Here is a 25,603-nt window from a genome sequence, read left to right on the forward strand (position 1 = left end):
ATTATGTAAACCAATCTTTATATAATTCTCATTTGCATAAAATATTTAATTTTACAAAAGCATTTAACACAAGTTGTTTTTGTAACATATAGGATGCAAAGTACGCTAGTATTTATTTATTTTATTTTTTTTCAACTGCCCCTAACCCGAAATACTTATTTCTAGCCCTGAGCACATGTAAAAAGCATACAAAATCACTATAAAGTTCCTTTAATGACTGGACTACAGCCTTTTTAATGCCAAAAACCATCAGTTTTTCTTCAGAACCCATGAAATAATTTTTTTGGTCATCTACAGTGCTAACCTTAAATAGTTAAAGTTATAGTTAATTGCCACATAGCAGCTAAAGGTTTGATCATGGGTAAATGTCAGCTGTGCAAACTCATCAGTGTGAAGAGGAGGTACAAAGGTGGTTTACAGCAAGAGGAGTGAATGGTGGGCGACATTCAGTAGAAGACTAAAGGAAAAGGCACAAGGCCAGGGAGTAACATAGGGTCTGCATAATTGCAGCCTGAAAAGTGCTGTCACCTTCCCTATGCTGAGCTGCCCACACAGCACAGTGGGAATGGCTGAATCACAAGTATGTAAATTAGGGCCTTAGCCGGCAGAACTTTATACACTTTAAATGGGTTTTGTAATCTTATGCAAGTCAATGGGAATGCAAAACCCACTTGCAGCAGGTCAAATGCACCTGCCAAAGATGTCAATGAATTATGAATGATCTCACAAGTATCCTAAAATAAATGTTGCGAAAGTGTACACCGACGACCAAGTGGCTGCCTTGCAAACCAGCGCAGCCAACACCTGATGATGGAAGGCCCAAGAAGCAGTAAGCAGCTAAGTAGAATGTGCCGTAACAGGGAAAGGAGGAACCCAACACCTGATAGAATAGGCCAGAGTCATCGTCTGTCTGATACATCTAGAAAGGTCGCAGAAGAAGTAGACAGCCCCCTTTTTGGCCCGTCCGTGATCACAAACAGTGAGTCTGATCTCCGAAAATACCATGTGACTGCCAAATACACACGAATCGCCCAAACGCATCCAGGGCTTGTAAGGTAAAACCCTTAGGACATTCTGACCTGGGACACCGGGAAGGAAATACAATGTCCTTAGTCAAAAGGAATCAGAGGAGGGAACCACAGACAAGGGCAAAGAACCATTTCATCTTTGTGGATCACCAGGTAAGAAGTATGACATAGTAACGCCTACAGTTCCAACACACTGCGAGCAGGTGGTGATAGCAACCAAAAAAGCCAACTTCTGGGACAGAGCAAGCAAAGGAACCTCCCGAATATTTTCAAAGTGAGTAAAAATGGGTTCCTCAAGTTGGGATTTTAAACGGACCAAAACTGCCAAGGCCGACACCTGGCTCTTGATGGTACTCAAGGCCAAGTTCTGCTTACCCTCCCCCCCGTGGGGGAAGGTCGAAATCCGAGCCACCGAGAAAGAAGGAGGGTAAATGCCAAGCGCCTAACACCAGGATATGTACGCTATCTACGTCCGGTGGTAAATCTTCCTAGAGGAAGGCTTCCTAGCCTTCAGCAGCGTCGTAACTTCAGCACCTGGCTCAAAACAGCCAGGCCTTCAAAACCAGCGACTGAAGCAGGATGGAATATCGGCCCTTGGGACAGTAGAACCTTCCTGAGAGGCAGTCGCCAAGGGTTAGTAGTAGGGTTGTCCCAATACCACTTTGTTAAGGCCGAGTACAAGCACCGATACTTTTTTTTCAAGTACTGACCGATACCTGATACTTTTTTTTAATGTCATGTGACAGTGTTTTTTTGGGGGGGTTTTTACAAATTTTTGTTTTTGTTTTTTTACAATGCTTTCTTTTTTTTCTTTTTTTTTAGGGAGGGATGGGGTGGGTGGTGTCTGTGTGTTTTTTAATTTAAATGTTATTATTTTTTACAATAATTTTTTTTTATTATTTATTGCAGTACTTTTTTTTTTTTTTTTAATCAGCCCTGTTGGGGGGCTTTGTGAGATATCAGGGATCTTAATAGACCCCTGAAATCTCCCCCTTGAGACAGAGAAAGAGACCAAGGATAGAGATTCCCCAGTTCCTTTCTCTGCAGCCTCAGCTGCACTGAAAATGAATGGAGAGAAGACAGCGGCTCCTCTCCATTCATAAACTGAGACCTCGTAATCACAGGTTACAATGTTTCAGTTATGTGAATGGACAGTCAGTGATCACATCTGTTCATACAGAAAAGGAAGGAGGAGGACATGGAGAGGGACAGCAGAACGGAGGGGGACATGGACGAAAACTGGAGTGGGACAGCAGCACAATGGAGGGGGACAGCAGCAGAACGGCAGGGGACACGGAGGAAGAAAGGAGGGGGACAGCAGAACGGAGGGGGACAGCAGCAGAACGGAGGGGGACACGGATGAAGAAAGGAGGGGGACAGCAGAACGGAGGGGGACAGCAGCAGAACGGAGGGGGACAGCAGCAGAACGGAGGGGGACAGCAGCAGAACGGAGGGGGACAGCAGCAGAACGGAGGGGGACACAGAGGAAGAAAGGAGGGGGACAGCAGAACAGAGGGGGACAGCAGCAAAACGGAGGGAGACACGGAGGAAGAAAGGAGGAGGACAGCAGAACGGAAGGGGCATGGAGGGGGACTGGAGGAATATACGGGGACAGTCAGCGGTGATCGTGTGTGGGAGAGTTACAAGCACCAACCACTAAAGCAGCTGAAAGCGGGGGGGGGGGGGGGGGAAGCTTGTAACTCCCCCACTCACCGATCACCGCTGACTGTCCAGGTATCGGGTGAAGCATCGGGAGCATTTGCCCGAGTACAAGTACTCGGGCAAATGCTTGGTATCGGTATCGACACTAGTATCGTTATCGGGACAACCCTAGTCTGCAGTGTCCACCAGAGGATCCCGTGACCTTGCCAGAAACCTCAGTACTGTTCCGTTAAGCCGGGACACTAACAGATCTACCTCAGGAGTGCCCTATCGGAGACACATCCAATGAAACATGTCCTGGTAAAGGGACCACCCCGTGGACCAACACTAGCCGACTGAGGCAACCGCCTGCCAGTTTTCCCCGTCCTAGAATGCATACGGCGGAGAGGGCCGGAACAAGGCGTTCTGCCCACCGGAGGATGCTGGCTACTGTCAGGGCTGTCAACACACTCTTCGTTCCGCCCTGGTAATTGACATAGGCCACCGCTGTGGCATCGTCTGACTGGATCCATACCAGGAGCCATGAAGTTGACCTCCATGATCCATACATAGTCTTATCGCTCGAAGTCCCAGGATATTGATCGTCAGTCCAGATTTCTCCAGCGTCCAATGACCCTGAGCAGAACCCAGTCCCAGGACACCTCCCCACCCGAACAGACTGGCATTGGAGTTGACCACTGTCCAATACAAAGGGAGAAAGAATGTGCCCTGCCGAAATCCCAGAGAGAGACGCCACCAGACCAGGGACCCCCGGTTTTCTGGCTCAGCCGAATCTGCCCGGAGACCCTGGGCACTTTACGCCAGGATCTCACTTGAAGGGAGCTCATATGGAACTTCGCAAACGGAACCGCCTCGAAGGTAGATACCATCAGGCATAACACCCACATGCAGAGGAAGAAACACTCTGGCTAGAGGTGAAACCAGAGTCAGGCACAGATAATTCAATTTTCTGGAAGGAGCCAGAGCAGACTTCAGGTAGTATAGAAGCCAACTGAAATCTGTGGTCTGTATAGCGAGCTAAGTTACCCCTCAGGGTAGTCGAGGACTCTGCTCGCAGAAGAAGGTCGTCCAGGCAGCACAGGACCGGAATGCCCCACTGACGTAACCACGCCACAACTGGAGCCAACACCTTTGTGAATACGCAAGGAGCGGAGGCGAGACCAAAGGTCAACACCGCAAGCTGATAATGCTCTTCTCCTACAGTAAAACGGAGGAAGTGTTGGTGTCGGGCACATATTGGAGTGCGTAAATAAGCATCCGTGATGTCGACAGAAGCCAGAAAGTCGCCATGATGAAGGGACGCCGCCACCACCACCGTGCAAATGGACTCCATTCTGACCTTCTGTACTCACTGGAACCGGGACAAGCACACCCCGAAGCAACAGGGCTTGCACAGCCCCAAGGTGACAGACAGCTATTGGAAGGAAAAAAAAATATTTTGGGGTTCAAGACCAGAACACTAGGACATAGGTGAGGGCGCGCCTTCACGTTGAAGGGGCCTTGTCCGTGGGTCTAGGGAGCCACGCTCTCGGCTCACCAGACCAAGTCCATTGCATGCCGAGAAGAAGGACCGCATCCACTACGAGACCCTTTTCAGACTGTGGAAGATATATACACTTCCCACCTGTGAGACTCATAATGATGTCATCCAGGGTAGCCCCAAACAGACAATTGCCTTGAAATGGTAACCCAGTCAGAGCTTTTTTTAGAAGCCCACTCCACAAACCAAACACTTAAGCCACAATACATGTCTAAGCACCACTGCAGAAACAGGGAGCTTAGCAAACAGGGGAACTGCGTCCAAGAGGCATTGCATACAAACTGCAACCCCCAGGCCAACTGGTCCGCGAACTCAGCGAAAGCAGAGGGAATCTGTTCCTCCTCCAGGTATGTCACCCGGATCCTTAAAAGCCGGAGACTCCTCTACCAGAATCATGGTCGCCTTATGCAACCTAGAGACAGGGGGATCCACTACTGGTGGAACAGTCCACTCTTTAATGAGGGACCCCACAAAGGGGTACCTCACAGCGAAGTGTCTTTGGAACCACAAAGGGGCACGCTTTGGACACTCCCAGTCTTTACAAACAAATATTTCAAAATAGAGGGGGGAATGGAATGCTTTTGCCTTGCGAGACAGTTTATGGGTGCCAAGGGGATCTGGCACCTCCGCCACAGCCACAGCTGCATCCTCCATCTTTAAAGTTTCCTGCACAGATGTAATAAGGGTGACAACTAGCACTTTCTTGTGCACCACTGCAGTTGTGAAGGAACAACCTCACTAACTGACAGGACAGAGCGTGGCCACCAACCCCGCAAGGTGGGCCACATCCACGATGGCAGAGCCAGACATAGGATCAGTCGAGACCGATGAGGCAGGGGAGGCCGGCATGTACTAGCCTATATGCCTAAGCGACACCTGTGAAAACGCAAAGAACTTGGGGGGCCTCCGCTTAAGACCTCCGCAGCCATAGGCCCCACACAAGGGCGTCACTGAGGTCCCACACAGGGGACGTCGACCGAGGCCCTGCACAGGGGGCGCCGACCAAGGCTCCTCACAAGGAGCACCGGCCGAGACTGATGCCCCACACAGGGGGCACAATTGGACCCCTAACAGGGGCACTGGCTGAAACCCCGCACGGGGGAGCCACTGGACCCCTCACAGGGGGCACTGGCCGAGACCCCGCATAAGGGGTGCCCACGGAAAACCCCGCACAGGGGGCGCCTACGCATGCCCTGCACAGGAGGCACCACTGGACCCTTCACAGGCGGCACTGGTAGAGGAGGCCCCTCACAGGGGGCATCCACTAAGGCCCTGCACAGGGGGCGCCTACGGAGGGCCCACTTAAGCAACCCCCCAAAAGGGGGTCTCCCTCAGAGTCCCCACAGCGCCGTCCCTCTCTGAGAAGGCATCCGGCGTGGCCGCGCGGACTAGCAGGCCACAAAAGCCGCTGCCTAAATTTTAGGCCGCCAGCCGCGAGTGCACAGGTTCGTGGGGGGAACCGGACCAAGCAGAGCCGAGGAAGGAGGGCGGATGTCTGCAACGGAAAGGCCCCATACATGCCTGGTCGGTAGGCCCCAAAGCCGTTGCCTAAATTGGTGGAGGGCCGCCACAGGGGGCGCAGATCCGCAGATGCCTGTTCACCCGCCCAACCATCCAGCAGTGGCCCAGATGTACCCCCCCCATAGTGACAACTCTGGAGGGGGGGTGGACAGAGTGTCCAAAGCACCTAGGCCCGAGGCCTGGGCCTCACCCGGGGAAAGGGGGGTGTGGAGGAAAACCTCAGAGGGACCGACCACCCCAGGGAGTACCCGCGCCCCACACCACTCCAGGGAAGGAGAGGAGGGGGCCCCTTACATTTGGCTCCAGTGACCCAGACAGATCCTCCTCGCCACTGAAGTGGGGGGCTGTCGGCCATGAAGAACGCTGCTACACAGTCGTATGCGACCTTGCGAGATGCTTAACTCGCAGAGCCAGCCCCCGCCCAGTGGGGCTATGTCGCGACCATTTATATGGGATATACCATTGTGTGCCCTGCTGTTGCTTCCATTAATCATCAGGCAAGACCGACACCTATATTTCATTACATAGTTCTAACCTGTAGCTGCTGCAGCTCTCTGATGTTGGCATCACACTGAAGCTGTAAATCTCGCATTTGGTTTTCATGTTTCTGGTGCTGAGCCAATCTCTCGTTCTTTTGTCGCTTGTCTTCTTGGACGGCAAACTAGAAAAAATATTAAGAAAAAAGTGAATCAAAGAATATTTAGAACCTTATAAATTACTGTAACTTTTAAATGGGCTAAATTAACATAATTTATTTAATGAACTTCATTTTTATGTATAGCAAGTAATATTATCAAATGATAGTTAATGCTTTAATTACTGAAGACTCAGAATAATAAAAAGATAAGCAGAATGGTGGTTTAGGTTAGGCCTTGAAAACAGGGTCCAATTCCTCAATTTCCTTCAGGGACCCTTTCAGAATTGTGTTTGTAGGTTTTCTCTGTGTACATCTCCTCTGGGTGATCCAGTTTATTCCATAAGCCAAATCTAAACTGGTAGGTTAATTAGATTCTCCCCAAACTGCCCCTAATTTATCTATTGTGTGACTTTTACAAGGACTCAGGGATAAAGGACCATGCAGTGCATGCACAGTACTTCCCAACCTCCCCTTTACTCCATGGAAGTGGAAAAAACATCTCAATCGCCTCACAGCGTGATATTCTAACAAACTGGAAAAATGTTCTTGTGCAATAATGAGCATCTCTGAAGGGTAAGTCAGATGATTCGTCGTTAAGAGCATCACTTGCTTTTTACCTGGTCTTGTCATACAAGTATCAATATACTCTAAAAAAAAAAAAAGTCCCCAATAGAGACTCTTGGATTCACAGACAACTAACAATTTGTAAACAGCTTTACCTGTTTAATCTTCTCCCTGTCCTGCTCTGGAGATCCAGATGAATTAATCCTCAGACTCTTCTTAAACATAGCCATACGAGTCTTGGCATCACTTCGCTGATTTTTTGGCAGCCGTGCCCTCTCCTGAGTTTGCTTATTTTTTAGTTCTTCTATTAGTCGCTGGTTATACCTTTGCATTTGCTCCATTTCCTGCAGATGACAACATAATTAGTAGAATATGATCCTAGATAACCACCACTAACTAGAGCAGAAGGATACAAACAGATTCAAAAGTCACCCATAAATAATACCATCTTTACACCGACCATACGCAAATATGCGGCCTCACTGGACTGGACTTTTTCCCATGGGGCCACATTTCCCTTTGTGCTGGGAGCGTGCCGGGTCACCTAATCGCTGTGATAGCCTCTGATTGGCTATCACAGTGATTTTTCTGTCTCTGTGAATGGACGAGACAGATACATGGCATCATCTCTGTCCTTGCAGAGATAGAGAAAAAAAAAAGTATGTGCAGGAAAAAAAAAAAAAAAAAATTATATTAAATTAAATTATAAAATATATATATATATATATATATATATATATATATATATATATATTTATATTTATATTTATATATTACACACACACACACCTAGATCAAGATTTGATCTAAGTCAGCCCCAGAGTTAGTTTGGTTCAGGGTCAAAGGCCAAGGTCAGTATTTTTTGGACATGATTTTCTTTCTTCTTAATCAGTATTTTATGCAGGATAAAAAAAAAAAAAAATTAAAAAAAAATTAAAAAAAAAAGGGCTGTACTACGGGTACAAGCAACATCTAACATACACATATTTGGTTGCTGTGATTGTCAGGAGCTGGAGAATTTATTTTGGGTTGTTCTTTGGTGGTAGGTTATGGTACTAGCAAGACATATACAGTTAAATTGAAAAAAAATGTTTTTTTTTTTTTTACTATTTTGGGCCAGTTTTTGTTAGAAAAAAAAAAAAAATATATATATATCAGGGGATATCTATTATCATTTACCACCAGAGTAGTTGTGATGATATGTAGTGTTTTACTAACACGTGTCAAAGTTGCAAAATTGGGCTTGGGCATTAAGACTTGTTTTACTCTTAGGCACAAAAGGGTTAATACTACAAGTTGAGCTGATAAGCTTGTAATTCCACCACAGCTATACAATTACTTTTCTTTGCTGCACTTCATACCCCCTAGTCCCCTGTAAACTAGAACCTCCCTAGGATATTTACAGCCTTGGTGCAGAAATCTTTTCTGGCAATGCATGTGCAGTAACTCCTCAATTATATGAATGGGTTTATAGATCTACACTGAACAAGCTATGCAGCCCTATTTAAGTCGAAGGGCTTGTTCACACTTGCCTAAATTTCGAATGCTCAACAAACGCTCCTATAGCATTTGTATGGCATTAGTATGGGTGTCAGACAAGCGTCAATGAGCTTTAGTATGGGCATTAAACATTAGGAATTTTACAAGCATTAATGAGGACTTAAAAATGCTCCCCAAACGCCCTATGGGCAGTTTTGAAGGGTTTGACGAGCGTTAAAACTGCTCCACAAATGCCTATTCCATTACAGTAAATAAACAAATCTTAACGCCTAACATCTCAAATATGTTTTAATTAACTTTTATCTACATTATTTTAATAAATTGGTTGGAAGTTCAGCTTCAATTACATACCGTAGATTGTTAGGCTCACTATGCTTCTATTAGTTTTCTGTACCCGTGTTTTGGCTTTCTGCAGCTACAAGTGGGTGGTTGTCATGAGACACAAGCACGGTTGTATTAAAAGTGACAGCAGTTAAAGTACAAAGGGTGTAGTAGCTATTCGGTGGATTCTTATCATGCCTTGTGATATTGTTCACAATGTTGGTGTTACCTTAACATTTCCCAACCTGTGGCTTTCCATCTGCTGTTAAATTATAAGGGCAGCAATGCCCTGATATTCTGTCTTAAATAACATTTATGCCGCGTACACACGGTCGGACTTTTCGTCTACAAAAGTCCAACGGACGCCGACGGACTAAAGCTGGCTGGTAATCCGATCGTGTGTGGGCTTCTCCGGACTTTCAGCAGACTTTTTCAGCCTCAAATCCGACGGACTTTAGATTTGAAACATGCTTCAAATCTTTACGTCGTAACTACGACGGACCCCGAAATCCGCTCGTCTGTGTGCTAGTCCGACGGACAAAAACCCATGCTAGGGCAGCTATTGGCTACTGGCTATGAACTTCCTTATTTTAGTCCGGTGTACGTCATCACGTACGAATCCGTCGGACTTTTGTGTGGTCGTGTGTAGGCAAGTCCGTTCGTTAGAAAGTCTGCTGCAAGTCCGCCGAAAGTCCGCCGGAAGTCTGTCGGACTTTTGTAGACGAAAAGTCCGACCGTGTGTACGCGGCATTAGGTTTTGCATTGCACGGTTTGCCTGAAGTTGTAGTTTCACACCCATTTAGAAAGCCATAATTGAAGAAGGCTGTGTTACATGCTCAGAAAACAATCTACTCAAACTAACAATGTACAAGTCAACAGGGCTACAACAGGACCAAATATACACACCTACAAGAGGGTGGAGGAAAAAGCTTTAGACCCCTTTCACACTGAAGGCATTTTTCAGGCTCTTTAGCGCTAAAAATAGCGCCTGAAAAGCGCCTGTAAAAAGCCTCATCTGCAATAACTGTGTGAAAGCCTGAGTGCTTTCACACTGGGGCCTGCGCTGGCAGGACATCAAAAAAAGTCCTGCAAGCAGCTTCTTTGAGGGGCTTTAGGAGCGGTATATACACTGCTCCTAAAGCGCCCCTGCCCATTGAAATCAATGGGCAGCACCGCAGAAGCGCCTGCAAAGTGCCGCGGCGCTTTTAACCCTTTATCCAGCCCTTAGCGGGGGGTTAAAAGTGTCCCGCTAGATCTACAAAAACGATGGTAAAGCGGTGCTAAAACTAGCGGCGCTTTACCGACGATGCCCAAGCAGTGTTTAGGGGGTCTTAAAATTTGAATCCCTGGACATCAAGTAAGTACATCCTGGGGTATAGAACATTAACCACTTGACCTCCGGAAGATTTACCCCCTTCATGACCAGGCCATTTTTTGCGATACGGCACTGCGTTATTTTAAATCACAATTGCTGGGTCATGCAACACTGTGCATAAATGAAATGTATGTCCTTTTTCCCCCTTTTGGTGGTATTTGATCTCCATTGCGGTTTTACATTTTTTCTGCTATAAACAGAAAAGATTGGTTTGCGCAAAAGTTATAGTGTCTACAAACTAAAGTATATAGATACAAATCGGACACTAATTGACTTTGCCGGAACTAGTGACACCAATACAGTGATCAGTGCTACAAATATGCACTTTCACTGTACTGACACTGGCTGGAAAGGGGTTAAACATCTGGGGCAATCAAAGGGTTAACTGTGTGCCTAGCCAGTGTTTTTTTATACTGCATGTGCGGCTTTTACTCTGGGAAGAGATGGATTTTATTCAGTGAAAATCCATTACTTCCCCCTGTCAGGAAGAAGCTCTGCGTGTAAATGCCTTTAAGTGATGGATGCTGAAGTTTAGCTTAAAAAAATAAAATAAAAATCTACAGCTTTAATCACACAACCTACCTACAATCATAAATATATATATAAAAAATATTACACACACATATATACATACACATACATATACACACATACAAACCAATAGCAACCACCCCAACCTAAAACTGGCCTTTAAAGCAAGGAGCACATGGAAGGGTGACCCATGTCAAAAAACAACAAAGAAAATTTCCCAGCTCACCTACTGACCGTCCTGCAACAAATCGAATTGCCCTGTCTAACAGTTCATGTTAAAGTTAGGACTGCAGTACGCTGGGGTACAGTGACGTGGCCTTGCAGTTTACTCATATATTTGCAAATGTGTGCAAACTAAACCCCTGGCTTTAATGTGAACTGTTAGACAGGACAATTCAGTTTGTTGCAGGCTGGTCAGTAGGTGAGCTAGGAATTTCTTTGTTGTTATTTTACTACAATGTATGTGCAGGCAGCTGGATCCTGGAGAAATCTTCACTGCAGTGATGCGTATGCTCTTCCTATCTCTGAATTTCCAACACTGCAATGGTTATCAGCTTTAGGGCCAGTTCACACCACATGCAGTCCAGTGCGTTATTGTTCTGCATCAAAAACGCAAGGAAAGTAGGTTATATGGTTTCCAATGGCATAGTTCACACCAGTGCAGTCAGTTCCAGGGCTTTTCCAGCAAAAAAAAAAAAAAAAAGTAGAACATGCTGCATTTTTCCTGCACTGGAACGCAGTAAAATGCATCAAAAACACACTGAAATGCATTAAAAACGCACTGGACCCTAGTATAGTGGGGAAAAAAAAAAGGAAAAAAAGAAAAAGCACATGGAATGCATTCGAAAATGCACCAGAAGGCATCAAAAATGGGTTAATGGGTTTTTGTGATGTGAACCGGCCCTGTGGGCTTCAGGCAGAACTGGACACATGGTCCAACAGGGACATGCCCCCTCTTCCTCTTCCATTCAAAACAGTTTTTACACCGCTTATAAAACGATCTGTAAATGAGAGAGACCTGTGACCGATCAGACTCTTCCCCCATACATTTACATTCATGCATGCATCCTCGCTGAATATAGCTTTGGTGCATTTTTTTATGCCTCTAAACACTGTTCTAAAATACTGATCTAAACTCCTATTGTGCATGGCCATATAGGCCAACACAGAACTGCGTTTAGAGGAATTTAAAAAAAAAAATGCCAGATGTCTATCACAGTGGCATTTTTTCTGCCCTTTTGCATGAGGCCTTAAAGCGGTTGTATACCCGCACATTAAAAAGAAAAATTTGTCTGCCGGACCTTCAGCCGGGCATTCAGAGCGCATGCGCCGCTGACGTCAGTGGCTGCATGCAAAGGGAATATCTCCTAAACCGTACAGGTTTAGGAGATATTAATTTTACCTGCAGGTAAGCCTTATTATAGGCTTACCTGTAGGTAAAAATTAAAAATTCAGGTATACAACCACTTTAGGCAGGTCACAGACTAGCAAATGATGGGTAGCAAGCCATCTGCCCATCGACAGGAGCAAATCTTCTCTCCTACCTGGAGGACATTTGTATAAAACAGTCAGCAACCAGCGGCTCTAAAGCCGGCCATAGATTTGAACCAGGTATGGGCAGGCTGGTTGTACCCAAGATGATCAATCAACTTGGGTACAAACAGCCTGTCTGATTTTTCATGTGATTACTGCCAGAGGCTATAGCCACTAATAACAATAACTGTATGCTCTCCTGGCCAAGATGGCTCCTTTGCCCCCCTCCCCCCCCGGGTGAAAACAATAGCTACATGGGAGGGATTCCCCCATCAACACAGACTTGATTGCAGGAAATCCTGCCAGCTTAGGGTTCTCTAACTTGAGGAAATGTATATGTGATACGAGTTCTTTTGACATTTCACTAAGCCGTCATCATCCGTCAGTCTAGTTAATTGCTCCAGGGCTTCACAGCCTCCCAATTGTTCTGAGCTATCATGTTTCTCATGGCAACTATTCATCCATTCACCAAGTATTTGCCTTGACACTGATGATGGCTGCACTAAATTTAGCTGAGTCACATGTTGCAGTAGACAACCACTGATCCAAACTTATTAGCAATACAGAGTATCATCTCAGATAAGGGCGCAGGACATCATTATGAAAGCTATAGGTGTCCTCAGAATGTAGCAAACACCCTCAGCCCACCAACTGTTTGTGGGAAGTGGGGGGGGGGTGTCTAATAGTCAGAGCATAATTACATTTGGTCACTATTGTCTAAACTGTCTAATAACAGGTTGCCTGTTTACCGGTATCACTGAAGCTACATGGTAATACAAATGCAGCATTTGAGTTTAATATATGTGCTATACCTTCTCGTGTCTTTTCAGTAGCTGGTGTCTCTGCATGAAATACTGATCCTTTAGCTGCTGTTTCAGCAGCTGGTGCTTTTCTTGCAGGTGTCGTTCTTCAAGCTCCCAAATTGCGGCTTCCCGTGCTGTAACAAATAATATTTTTAACATTCAGGGCAAAATGACAGGTCATGAATGGTCCACATTATTCTCAGGTAGTAGGGCATATTTTATATTGCTGTAGGACTGGTACCTCTCAGGAGCTGCTGTTTATGATTTAAGCAATCTCGCTCTATGTTGGCCAGCTCCATCTTCTGCTGGTGAATAATCTTCTTCAGGGATCCATCCAACTCTTGCTGCTGCTTCATGACAAACTCTTGTTCCTATCAAGGCATTTTTAAAGTTAATTCCAGAACGGTTTACAAAGATCCACAGTTATCGATTAGGGGCTTTCTACAGTGATTTAAATTTTAACCAATACAATTAGCACATGTGCGTTACACACATCTATAAAACTACTTTGCAGATCAACTACTGCTTATGTCACAGCAACAGTTACTATTCACAATCAGTATAAATTGGAAACACAACAAACTCAGACAAACAATTTGGTAATTGGTGAGTATCTCTATATTATGTTGATCTTTGAAGACTTTTAAAGGATTTTAGTATCCCCATTGACTACATTACATTCTTAAGGACACCACTCCAGTACCCAACGCAACAAAGATGGGACAATTTCAAAGATATCCACACTTCATACATCAAGGTAATCATCTACAGGGTCACTGATTAAAGGGTCCCAGCTCAGGACATACAGTGAGGGAAAAATAGTGTTTGATCCCCCTGCTGATTTTGTACGTTTACCCACTGACAAAGAAACTATCAGCCTATAATTTTAATAGGTTTATTTTAACAGACAGAATAACAAAAAAAATCCAGAAAAACACATTTCAAAATAGTTATAAATTGATTTGCATATTAATGAGTGAAATAAGTATTTGATCCCCTATCAATCAGCAAGATTTCTGGCTCCCACGTGTCTTCTATACAGGTAACTAGTTGAGATTAGGAACGCTCTCCTAAAAGGAGTGCTTCTAATCTCAGCTTGTTACCTGTATAAGAGACACCTGTCCACAGAAGCAATCAATCAGATTCCAATCTCTCCACACGGCTAAGACCAAAGAGCTGTCCAAGGATGTCAGTGACAAGATTGTAGACCTACACAAGGCTGGAATGGGCTGCAAGACCATCACCAAGCAGCTTGGTGAGAGGGTGACAACAGTTGGTGCGATTATTCGTAAATGGAAGAAACACAAAATAACTGTCAACCTCCCTCGGTCTGAGGCTCCACGCAAGACCTCACCTCGTGGAGATTCAATGATCATGAGAATGGTGAGGAATCAGCCCAGACCTACATTGGAGAATCTTGTCAATGATCTCAATGCAGCTGGAACTATAGTCACCAAGAAAACAATCGGTAACACACTACGCCGCGAAGGACTGCAATCCTGCAGCCCCCGCAAGGTCCCCCTGCTCAAGAAAGCACATGTACAGGCCCGTCTGAAGTTTGTTAATGAACATCTGAATGATTCAGAGGAGAACTGGGTGAAAGAGTTGTGGTCAGATGAGACCAAAATTGAGCTCTTTGGCATCAACTCGCCATGTTTGGAGGAAGAGGAATGCTGCCTATGACCCCAAGAACACCATCCCCACAGTCAAACATAAAGTTGGAAACATTATGCATTGGGGGTGATTTTCTGCTAAGGGGACAGGACAACTTCACTGCATCAAAGGGATGTTGGACAGGGCCATGTTCTGTCAAATCTTGGGTGAGAACCTCGATCCCTCAGCCAGGGCATTGAAAATGGGTCGTGGATGGGTATTCCAGCACGACAATGGCCCAAAACACATGGCCAAGGCAACAAAGGAGTGACTCAAGAATAAGCACATTAAAGTCCTGGAGTAGCCTAGCCAGTCTCCAGACCTTAATCCAATAGAAAATATGTGGAGGGAGCTGAAGGTTCGAGTTAACAAACATCAGCCTCAAAACCGTAAAGCGCCCCTTTTTTTTTAACTTTGGATAGTAAAACAATTTTTTTTTTTCTGCCAGCAATTACCTTATACAGCCCACTTCCTGTTTCTTGTCTGGTAAAAAGCCTAGGCTTATGACAACATGCACAGCTCTCTCTCTCACTCTGGTGAGAGTTTGCCAGGAAGGGAGGGGGGATGAGTCATAAGGGGGCCAATGAAAGCTGCAGGGCTGGAGGTATGCCTGGTTAAATCCAGGAAGTGAACAGGCAGCAGCTTCAGCTGCCCACAGTTAAAATGGATGCAGCCAGACTTGGTGGAGGGAAATTTCTGCAGCATATTTGGCAAGTACAGAATCACAGTATATATAACATAATGTGCAAAGTGGTTGGCGGGAAGCTTCAGCATGGCAAAGATGTTTTTATTACAGATTATGTGAGCAGACTGCAGTTCCTTTTTAATGACTTGGAGAGGATCTGCAAAGAGGAGTGGGACAAAATCCCTAATGAGACGTGTGCAAACCTGGTGGTGGCCAACTACAAGAAATGTCTGACCTCTGTGATTGCCAACAAGGGTTTTGCCACCAAGTACTAAGTCATGTTTTGCGAAGGGGTCAGATACTTATTTCACTCATTAAAATGCGAATCAATTTATACCTTTTTTGAAATGCATTTTTCTGGATTTTTTTGTTATTATTCTGTCTCTCACTGTTAAAATAAACCTACCATTAAAATTATAGACTGATCATTTCTTTGTCAGGGGGCAAACGTACAAAATCAGCAGGGGATCAAATACTTTTTTCCCTCACTGTACATACTTAAAGAAAAGTGATGTTCTGCTGTTGTCATGACTCGTATATAATCCATATTAAGTGGACACTCGCTGTCATATAGAATTGCAGCTCAAAGTTAAGTTTTCAGCCTACCAAATGTCAAATGGGGGCAGTGGGACAAAGGGCTATTTGAATTTGAAGTCGCTAAAATACCTGTATTTTGATCACTGGACAGGAATACCAGTTCTGAATTTATCAGTTCAAGTGCTGTAGTATTCGATTTAAAATCAAAGTGATTTCAATTACTTGGAGAAAAAGGTAAAACTGGATTCCCTACAATAACAACCAAGCAGGAGTACAATCGTGCCTGCAGTACTGATGCAACAGACTGAAACAGGATTTTTGCTATTGACAGCAGTTCTGCTTTATCTTGCTCTGAATTTATATGAACCCAACTGCAAGTATTCATGACAGAATGGAACATATCTCTCAGTGACTAAGCTTAGATCACTTCATAGACCTCAGGAATAGATTCATATCTTGCAGAGAGTGAACTTCCTTTTTTCAAGAAAGAATTAATTATTTTAAAACCAAACAGAAAAGCACAGCAAACGCACAGCATTTATTTATTTTTTTTAATATAAAGAAAAGCATACTGTATAAATTAATGCAAAGAAAGCAAACAATAGCATTGACTTTACCAGCATGACGTCTATTCAGCAGAAATGTCAGACCAGAATAATTATGAACCCAGAACCAAGCTAGTTGCTCTCAAAAGATCCACCCCACGGATTGCACTCCATAGCATGACAATATTAAGTTTGTGCAATTCCTTTACAGCACCAGCATGAATAATGTAACCAAGCAGATTTCCTTATAGCTCCTACTCAAGACTAAAAATAGGGAGCATATTAAGGTGCACCTGTAGTCGACACAAAACATAAAAAGCCATGTTGCGTGCCAAATTAGTATTCTGGGAAACTCTCAAAATTAGGAACTTGTAACAATGATGGGAAAGAGGTTCGGCAAAACAGTAGCAAGAAAATACGTATATATTCTAAAATAATTTTGTTAGGAGATATTTTAACCACTTCCATATCGCGCAAATCCCAGCAATCCTCTCCTACATGTACAAATCATAATTTGTATAAAATTACCCAGAACCCCAAACATTATATATATTTTTTAGCAGACACCCTAGGGAATAAAATGGGGGCCATTGCAATTTTTTATGTCACACGGTATTTGCGCAGTCATTTTTCAAATGCGATTCTTTTGGAAAAAAAGCATGAATTAAAAAAAAAAAAAAAAACGTAAAGTTAGCCAAATTTTTTTGTATAATGTGACAGAGGATGTTATGCTGAGTAAATATACCTCACATGTCACGCTTTAAAATTGCGCACACTCGTGGTATGGCACCAAACTTTGGTACTTAAAAATCTCCATAGGCGACGCTTTACATTTTTTTTTTACAGGTTACGTGTTTAGAGTTACAGAGGAAGTCTAGTGTTAGAATTATTGCTCTCGCTCTAACATTTGCAGTGATACCTCACATGTGTGGTTTGAACGTCGTTTACATATGCAGGCGCGACCTAAGTATGCGTTCACTTCTGCATGTGAGCTCGCGGGGACAGGGGCGCTTTCATTTTTAAATTTAAAAAAAATGATATGATTACTTTTATTCCTATTACAAGAAATGTAAACATTCCTTGTAATAGGAATAGTGCGCGACAGGTCCTATTTATGGAGAGCTGTATAAGACCCCACATGTCTCCTCCTCCATTATGAAAGCATCAGATAAAAAAAAAAAAAAAAAAATGATCTGATGCTTTCCAGCCAAGTCCCAGGCTTTGTTTACTTGCAGCGGCCTAGGCTTTACGTCATATTGTCGCGCCTGGGCCTCTGAGAGTCAGAGTTTTCCAGGGACCATCTGTCCGGTTTTCTCTATGGCTTTCTTCCAGCGCCGTCAGATTCCTTCTCCAGGTTCTCGATTGCACGGGAGAGCCTGGAGGGCGGTAAGAACGACCAAGCAGCTGAACAGCCGCTATATGATTGTTCTTATGGTATATGGAATCACCGGCTGAAAAAACGATACCTGGATGATGCCTGCAGCTGAAGACATCATTCAGATATCACCACTGAAAACTGACGTTCAGCGGTATGAAAGTGGTTAAACTAAATGCTGTTCTATCACTTAATATATCTCATTAACATTTTACCTACTTTTTTATGAATGAAGAGGAAATATTTTGCACGTTTGTTCTGCCCATGTATTAGCAGGGAAAAGGCTTATTGTCTCATGATTTCTTTGGTTTTGTTGTTTTTTTTTGTTTTTTTTTTTAGATCAGACCTTCCCATCTAGTTTATATTTCAACACATGCTCAAAATGTAGGCATGACACTAGAGAGTAAACCACTTTTTTTTTTTTTTAAACAAAAAGTGGTTTAATCTAATATATCTCTCATTATAATTTATATTATATATATATATATATATATATATATATATATATATATATATATAAATAAATAATTTATTTATTTATAGTTTTTTTAAATTAGGTGGTGCGGCCAGCATTGTAGAAAAATGATATGTTCTGCTTAAAAAAAAAATTAAAATAGAAAAGCATTGCATTATTTTTTTTTCTAAAATGATTTTTGATTAGCACTATCTCATAATTAAATTGTTACCAAAGTACCTGATGAGCCACAATGGAGCAGGTTTCTATTTTGTCTATCAGTATATATATTACTACAGTATAAATATAAATCCAATCTGCAGCACCTATATTTATTATATTAAATATATATATTATAAATATAATATATAATATCATATATATATATATATCCACAGAGATTATTGGAATTCAGTCTCACAGGTCCGTTGAATAGACGTTAAAAAATACAGAGATAAAAAGGGACAGGAGCAGATTTCATGGTCATCTCCACTCAAAGCTCTAAATGGATTTGGGTGGAGTAGAAAAACTTGTCTAAAGCAAACTTCATAAGGAAGCCTTATGGACAGCTGCATTTCATGAGAGAATGCTATAAAATGGTTATTTACACAGGTGATTTAACAATTTTTAGTTTGGGTGGAGACATCCTTTAAGAGAACTGGTGCACTGAAAAAGATGGTGTTTTAGTAATAAAACAATCTTTTGCTTTCTAAACCCCAAGAATTGTATTTGGAATTCAATTAACACAATTCTTTTCCCTAGCAACAGCTTCCCTAGAAAGCTCCCCATGATCCTAACTGAACACACACATGCAAGTCAAACTGCAAACCTCAAAGCAGCATCACTCAGGCGACAGACTTACATCCTGCATTTGGGCGTTGAATAGAGTACATGATGACAACTGAAATGATTGAATCATAACCTGGGCAATACCCTGCAGATCAGAATACAATACAGCCACAATATGAGAGGCAGACTAAAAGCAACAAATGACAATTAGCCCTTTGAGAAGGTAAATTGATGCAGTACAAGGTTGTAGCACCTATGGTGCTCAACTAAGGGTGAGCAAGTACAATTTTGGAATCTGTCATGTGTGCATTGGAAGGGCTAAAGAGAACAGCCGTGGAAATACCCAATTTATTTTTGGTTCCTTTGCACCAACGCCAGTGCTTACCTGTTGACCCTTCTGCCCTACTTCCCGAGTCAAAGGAAGGAATTGGATACTGGAAGGAAATTATCCCTTTTTATTAGCTCCTACTACTATAAAGTATACTGAGAGCAATAGAGGGTTTTCTCAAAATTCTCAGCACACTGCAAAAGGTGGAAAAAGAAAATTATGCTTGCCCGCACCCCTGAAGGGATTGAGAAGAAAGGACTTGAGAAGAAGTGACCGACTTCCACCATGGCAGCAAGAGCGGTTATATCCACTATACAGCCTCATCAAATATCTCAGGGATCTTAAAGCACACATACCAATGATCCAATCATTGAAGCCACTGCCTGATAAATTCATATTTTTTCCCCATTTTGATAATGGCACCAAAATACCCATCACTGCATTTACCATTATTACCGAAATGATCAGATCCAGTTTCATCCAACAATACCAAAAACATGCCAAAACAACACTTCAGTAATTAAAAAAAGTCTTTACATTTGTGACACACTCAAACACAAAGATTACTGTAGGTTACCACTGTGCTTTAGTAAACAATACCTGTTATCTGGTAAAAGATCCAGGACTTTGTTTTCACCAACCATGAGAAGGCAAACCTATGACTTTAATGAAAATACCCAACCATACCATTCCACTTGCAGGTGTTATATATTTTTTATTTACTAATCTATTATGGCACATGATGTTTAGTGATTAAGAATTAGTTGGACATGACAGTGTTAGTGGACAGACGTGTTTATTGGCCACTACAGAATCAGGAAAACGTTAGATGGATTCTCTGGATTTAGAAGCACAAAGCATATGCTGTTACCTGAGCGTGCTGCGATTGTGCAAGTTCCTCTTTCTTGCGTTTCAAAAGGTCTTTTCGCAGCTCTTTAGGTGCTTTCTCCACTTCAGTAATTACCTGGTATGAGCATGCAGAAGGTAGGGAAATATGACCATTTTTCTAGAGCAAGCGCATGAGGCAGAGTAAAGCCACACCACCATGTGACAGATGCCTGCAGAGTGGGTTACATGTCAAGTGAAAGAAGGGTGCATGATGTTAAGCCAATGACCAACTGTGGATTTGTTATATGTACCTGCATGCATGTTCATTTTGCCTCATGCTTCAAAAAACAAGGTTCCTTTGCTCTTTTGACTGCTGCCTAAGATATAACTGTTTAGGTATTGATAGATGGATGTGTCGGATGAGTAGCACTGGCCTGACAAACTATATATTGTACTATATCTATGGATTTGATGGGATCATCTCAAAGAATAAAAAAAACAAAAAACAAAAACACAGACTTCCTTTGTTTATGTAAGTGATCGGGCCATCTTAAAATAATTTTTCACTTGTGGATAGATGCTGGTGAACTGGATTATCCTCTAGGTTCATGCAATTAAGAGTAAGGGACTCTGGCTAAAGGATCTTCCCACTAATAGTTTCCAGCTGCAGTTGCCATCACTGGGAGAGAGGGTACTATTCCTGATATCCTATTCATGCTTCATTTGACATTATGAAGAATGCTCCTTCCTGCTGAGTGAGATGCCCTATGAGACAATAGGAGTCAGGCGCCATGGTGGGAGTGGGGGATGGGAGCTATGAACTCCAGCTATGAGCCGAGCTTCAGCTCCAAATTAGCTTACAACTAAAATAACAGTTTTGTGAGGATTGGTTCTCTAGCTAGTTGTTGATCATAACAACACAGTAAGGCTATCTAAAATATGTTGAAAGAGAGTGCACAGTTATAAAGTACCTCTGTGCTATTTATCAAAACAGACTAATAAAAACCAGTACAAAAATAATGGTGTTGTCTATGGTTAAAAATAAAATTATATTGTTTATGCTTTTACTACCTGGCTTTAAAATCCAATCAAAACATTATATTGATATGATCATAGCCAATTCAGCACTGAAAAAATACCAGTGCAATTTAAACTGGAATGCTGGAATTTAAAAAAAAATAAAAAATGTGGTTAGAGCCAAAGAATGGCTACATTCTAGTAAATTTATCAAAAAGGAAGTGATCCTGGAGATGGCATAAAACTCAGAGAAAAGTTGTTTTTTACCATCAATGGTAAAATGATATATTTTGTGTTTTTGGATAACCTGAAAACTGTTGGTTTGAGGGTCCAAAATAGTGGTAATGTAGGGTCAGGTTATGCATGTGAGGTTTGTGATGTGAAGAAACCCATATACCAAGAAAGAACTCAGAGCAAAGCTGCAGAACGTTGAGGAGAAATAAGATTTTCGTATCATACAATAAAAGATAATCCTATTAACCGAGATAGGTTTAGTGTTAAAAATAGAACTATAGCTGTGTGCACAAAGTTTAACACTAAAGATGCAATCTGCACAAAAATGAACTACGTATAACATTTGGGAATACTGAAACCTTTCACCTTGCTGTTGCCCATTCAGCCTCTATAGGCTTATATTCTAATTGCATTGTCTGAACCATCATCTGTCTTCCACCCATCCAAGATAAACATATCCATTGCCATTTAAAAGGAGGGGGACTTAAATTCATGTCTTGCTAATTGATTAATGCACAACAAGGTGCAGCAAGAAAGCCTGTCAGTTTAAAGACTCGAGGTTTTACATTTTATTTTATTTTTAAGATGGGCATAGACCTTAAAAGGTGACCATGTTCCCAGCTAAGAAAGGTAAAAATAAATACATTTTAAAAAGCTGTATGCAAAAGAAGTTTTTTTTAGTATGTACCTGTGCAACTGCCCATATGGTCATTCTCCTCTGTATTAACTAATATAGAAAGACGAAAGTCCGGCAACACCATGCAATACCGAATAATCTGTATTAATATTCCAACAAGACAAACAGGGAATCCCTTACACAGCAAGGTTGACGGGTTTCAGCCCTTTACTGGACCTTAGTTGTAACCAGTAGGACTAAGGCCCAGTAAAGGGCTGAAATGCATCAACCTTGCTGTGTAATGGATTGCCCTTTTGTCTTGTTGGAATATTAATACAGATTCTACAGTTTATTCGGTATTGCATCGTGTTGCTGGACTTTCACCTTTCTATATTATTGGATGGTATGTGCAGCAGTAGTCCTGGCATAGGCAATTCTCTTTATCCTATCATATGCATCTCTTATCAAAGTTGTAGCATCACATCCAACACTTCTCAACGCTATATGATTAGTGTCCTGTTGTGTTTGAGGTTTCTTCAGCTGGCCCCTACATCACCATTGTGACTTGTAATGATGCTGGGGTCTGCAAGAGAAACCAGAAAGTGCAGAGGGGGGCCAGGCATCCGATACTTCACAAAGGTGTTGGATGCAAAATATTTTTAAGCAGTACCTCTTGAATACAAAGGAAGAAGGCGGAGTGGGCAAGTGTGCAGGTAAGTACTGTATTAAAAGACTTCTGTTCCATACAGTCTCCTTTAAATTTTTGTTACAAGATGACAGTCATTATTAAGGACAACCTGTGAGGATAGCAGTTTTAAAGCTGCCATTGTGAACATGTTATTAAAAGTGTAGGCTCCAAGGATGTTATCCTGACTCACTGATCTGGAATAAAGCAAGCAGACAGTAAAGTCAGAAAATTCTTGCATCCTGCTCTGCATGCTGGTTCCAGGATCACTTAAAAGGGAGGCCAAGAAAATAATAAAAGCCCTGAAGCTTTTAAAACAAGTCAGCCATGGCAACGCCTATACTTCCATTTCTTGAATAAGCAGCACCTGTAAAATCATCCCAATAGGAAATTGCTAGAGCCATCACAGGAAGGATTAAACATAGTATACATACAGATGTTTTCATTAAAACATGGCTATAAGCAAGGAGAATGTACTACTGGTAGTAACCAATCAGAAATCAGGTTACACTAGACCAGTAGATGATGACATCTGCTTGCTACTAGAAGCTTCCCTTTGCACATTTTGCTTTGCTCTTAGCACCACTAAACTATATATGCCTGATAGAATAAATAACAGTGAAGGAAAAATACTTGGCCAACATGTACCTATAAACTACTTTTCAATGTACATTATGATCTGTTAAACTTGTGCACCAGAGGGCTTAGGAATGATCATTATAGAGAGACCCCCGACCATGGAACATAACACCACCTGCGTGTGTGAAACGTTAGTGTTTCAGGCCCAACCACCAAGTCAAGGGGGGAAAAGGATTTAAAATGTAGCTCACAAAGTAGAGAGGGAGAAGAAAATGTCACATTATTGCACAATATAAACAACTAATAGGAAGGTACTTCAGTGATAGCATACAATAATGATTCAGGTTAATGTACAATCTGATACATTTAAAACATGACATATTATGTATGTATGCAAAAAACAACAGTATATAAAAAAGGTAACATTTCTCAAGGACTGTTGAAATAAAAATGCTCACATATTTTATTTAAATATCTTATTTAAACATTTACTTCTAGCTTTTATTATTGCAATAAGACCCCTTTCACACTGAGACACGGACAGCGTTAGCGGGGCGCTTTTAACCCCCGCTAGTGGCCAAAGAAAGGGTTAAATGTGCCCGTGTAGCGTTGCTGTCGAAATCGGTTTGCAGGCGATTCGGCAGCGGTGCCCATTCATTTCAATGGGCAGGGGCGCCACCCCAGCGCAGCGCCCCAGTGTGAAAGCACTCAGGTTTTCACATTGGGTTGCCAAGGAAGGCGCTTAACAGGCGCTATTTTTTAGCCCTTTAGTGCCTGAAAGGGGTAAAAATCTCTCAGCCTTCCTCACATCTGTTATATTGCCTACCAAGCGCATAGATTTTCTAGACTTCCTCATTAGAAAAATGTGAAAAGAAGGCTCCTGCATTTTTATGCAATTATAAACAGTACTAAGTGCTAAATAAAAGGGTTGGATACGTAAACTGTTTTACATGCCAAAAGATTTGTAGATTTATTTATTTAGCAGCCAGTCTGGAGATTTACAGCACACTTTATTGCCACACCACTTGGCAGGGGATCACCTTATAAACTAGTCTAACTTGATGGTTTACAGTGGTACTTCTCCTGCCCACTGAAACAAGTCAACATCATCTCCTGTGTCCAATGAATGTGGGGGAATACTAGGCAACTGGAAAGCTAGGGCAGGCAATAATGGTGTTTTCTTATGTACCAGGGGTGTCTAAATTACTGGACTGGCTAAACAGAATAACAATTCTTTTTACACAAAAGGAAACTCTCTAGGAATGGGACTATATCAGCTCTAAACAAAGGTCAAAAGGTAAACAAAAATATCATTTATTGGTACAAAAGGATTAAAAACCTTAAAGAGCATACAAAAAGATCATACAAATGTACACATGAGAATACAAAATTGTATGTATTTCAATGCTTTTTGGACGCCCTGTATGCAGGCTGCCTCTAGGCTAAAGCTCCCTAAAATGCCAGTTTGCTGAATTCCATCTAGAGCTTAAAGGACCCCCAGCAATTGACATCTATGACTGATTGGCCCTATCTTCTGGCCGCTATTCCAATATACCCCACAAGACCCTTGTGCTCCTAGTCCCCAACAACCTCAGGAGAGAGGTTTTGCAGTGTGGTGCCCAGAGTTGTGTGTTAGGGCCTGACAGGGGGCGTCCAGTGTGGTGCGAGCATCAGCGCATTTTCCGGTTCTTTTCCTGTTGGTTTTACATGCAATGTAATCTCTGTGACTGGACAAATTACCTGTATGATTGTCTCTGACACCTCTGAAGAAGGATCCTCGAAACACGTTAGTGGTCATCATTTTTGCTACATACAATTTTGTATTATCATATGTCCATTTGTATGATCCTTTTGTATGCTCTAAGGTTTTTAATCCTTTGTACCAAAATTTTTTATTTTTTATCTACCTTTGTTTAGTGCCCACTCCTAGAGGGTTTCCTTTTGTGTATCTATATTGGGAATGATGGCACTCTACCCACTATAGCCAGATCTAATTTCGAACAACTCTTTTGAAAGCTAAAACAGATTTCAAATGGGTAGGGAACGATTTTTCTTTAGTTACATTTCAGAAGGATAACTGTGAGGACAGAAACATTTTATTATTTAAACAATCAAACTAAAATTTACATTTCACTTACAAGCATAGTCTAACGGGCTTAGTGCCCACCTTGGAGATCTTGTGGGAGCAACAACAGATAAGCAGACCTGGGCACCCAAATGCCAAAATGAAAATGTTTAGTAATTTAATTCTTCAGCATTTGGC

At 42.4% G+C, this 25,603-nt stretch overlaps 1 protein-coding gene across 2 annotated transcripts in view; it reads right to left on the reverse strand.

Moving 5' to 3' along the window:
* The window catches only part of SLK (STE20 like kinase), a 122,649-nt gene that overhangs the window by 14,139 nt on the left and 82,907 nt on the right, over nucleotides 1-25,603 (reverse strand). Inside the window, exons 13-17 of one of the 2 annotated variants that reach the window (XM_073596099.1) lie at nucleotides 20,253-20,345; nucleotides 13,257-13,386; nucleotides 13,025-13,149; nucleotides 7,108-7,296; nucleotides 6,287-6,412 (exon numbers count right to left, since the gene is read on the reverse strand). In XM_073596099.1, the coding sequence (XP_073452200.1) occupies nucleotides 6,287-6,412; nucleotides 7,108-7,296; nucleotides 13,025-13,149; nucleotides 13,257-13,386; nucleotides 20,253-20,345 (663 nt within the window). The remainder of the gene's footprint in view (nucleotides 1-6,286; nucleotides 6,413-7,107; nucleotides 7,297-13,024; nucleotides 13,150-13,256; nucleotides 13,387-20,252; nucleotides 20,346-25,603) is intronic. The other variant, XM_073596100.1, reaches the window with a different exon arrangement.

The sequence above is a fragment of the Aquarana catesbeiana genome, linkage group LG08 (genome assembly GCF_042186555.1).
Source record: "Aquarana catesbeiana isolate 2022-GZ linkage group LG08, ASM4218655v1, whole genome shotgun sequence".
Lineage (NCBI taxonomy): Eukaryota > Metazoa > Chordata > Amphibia > Anura > Ranidae > Aquarana > Aquarana catesbeiana.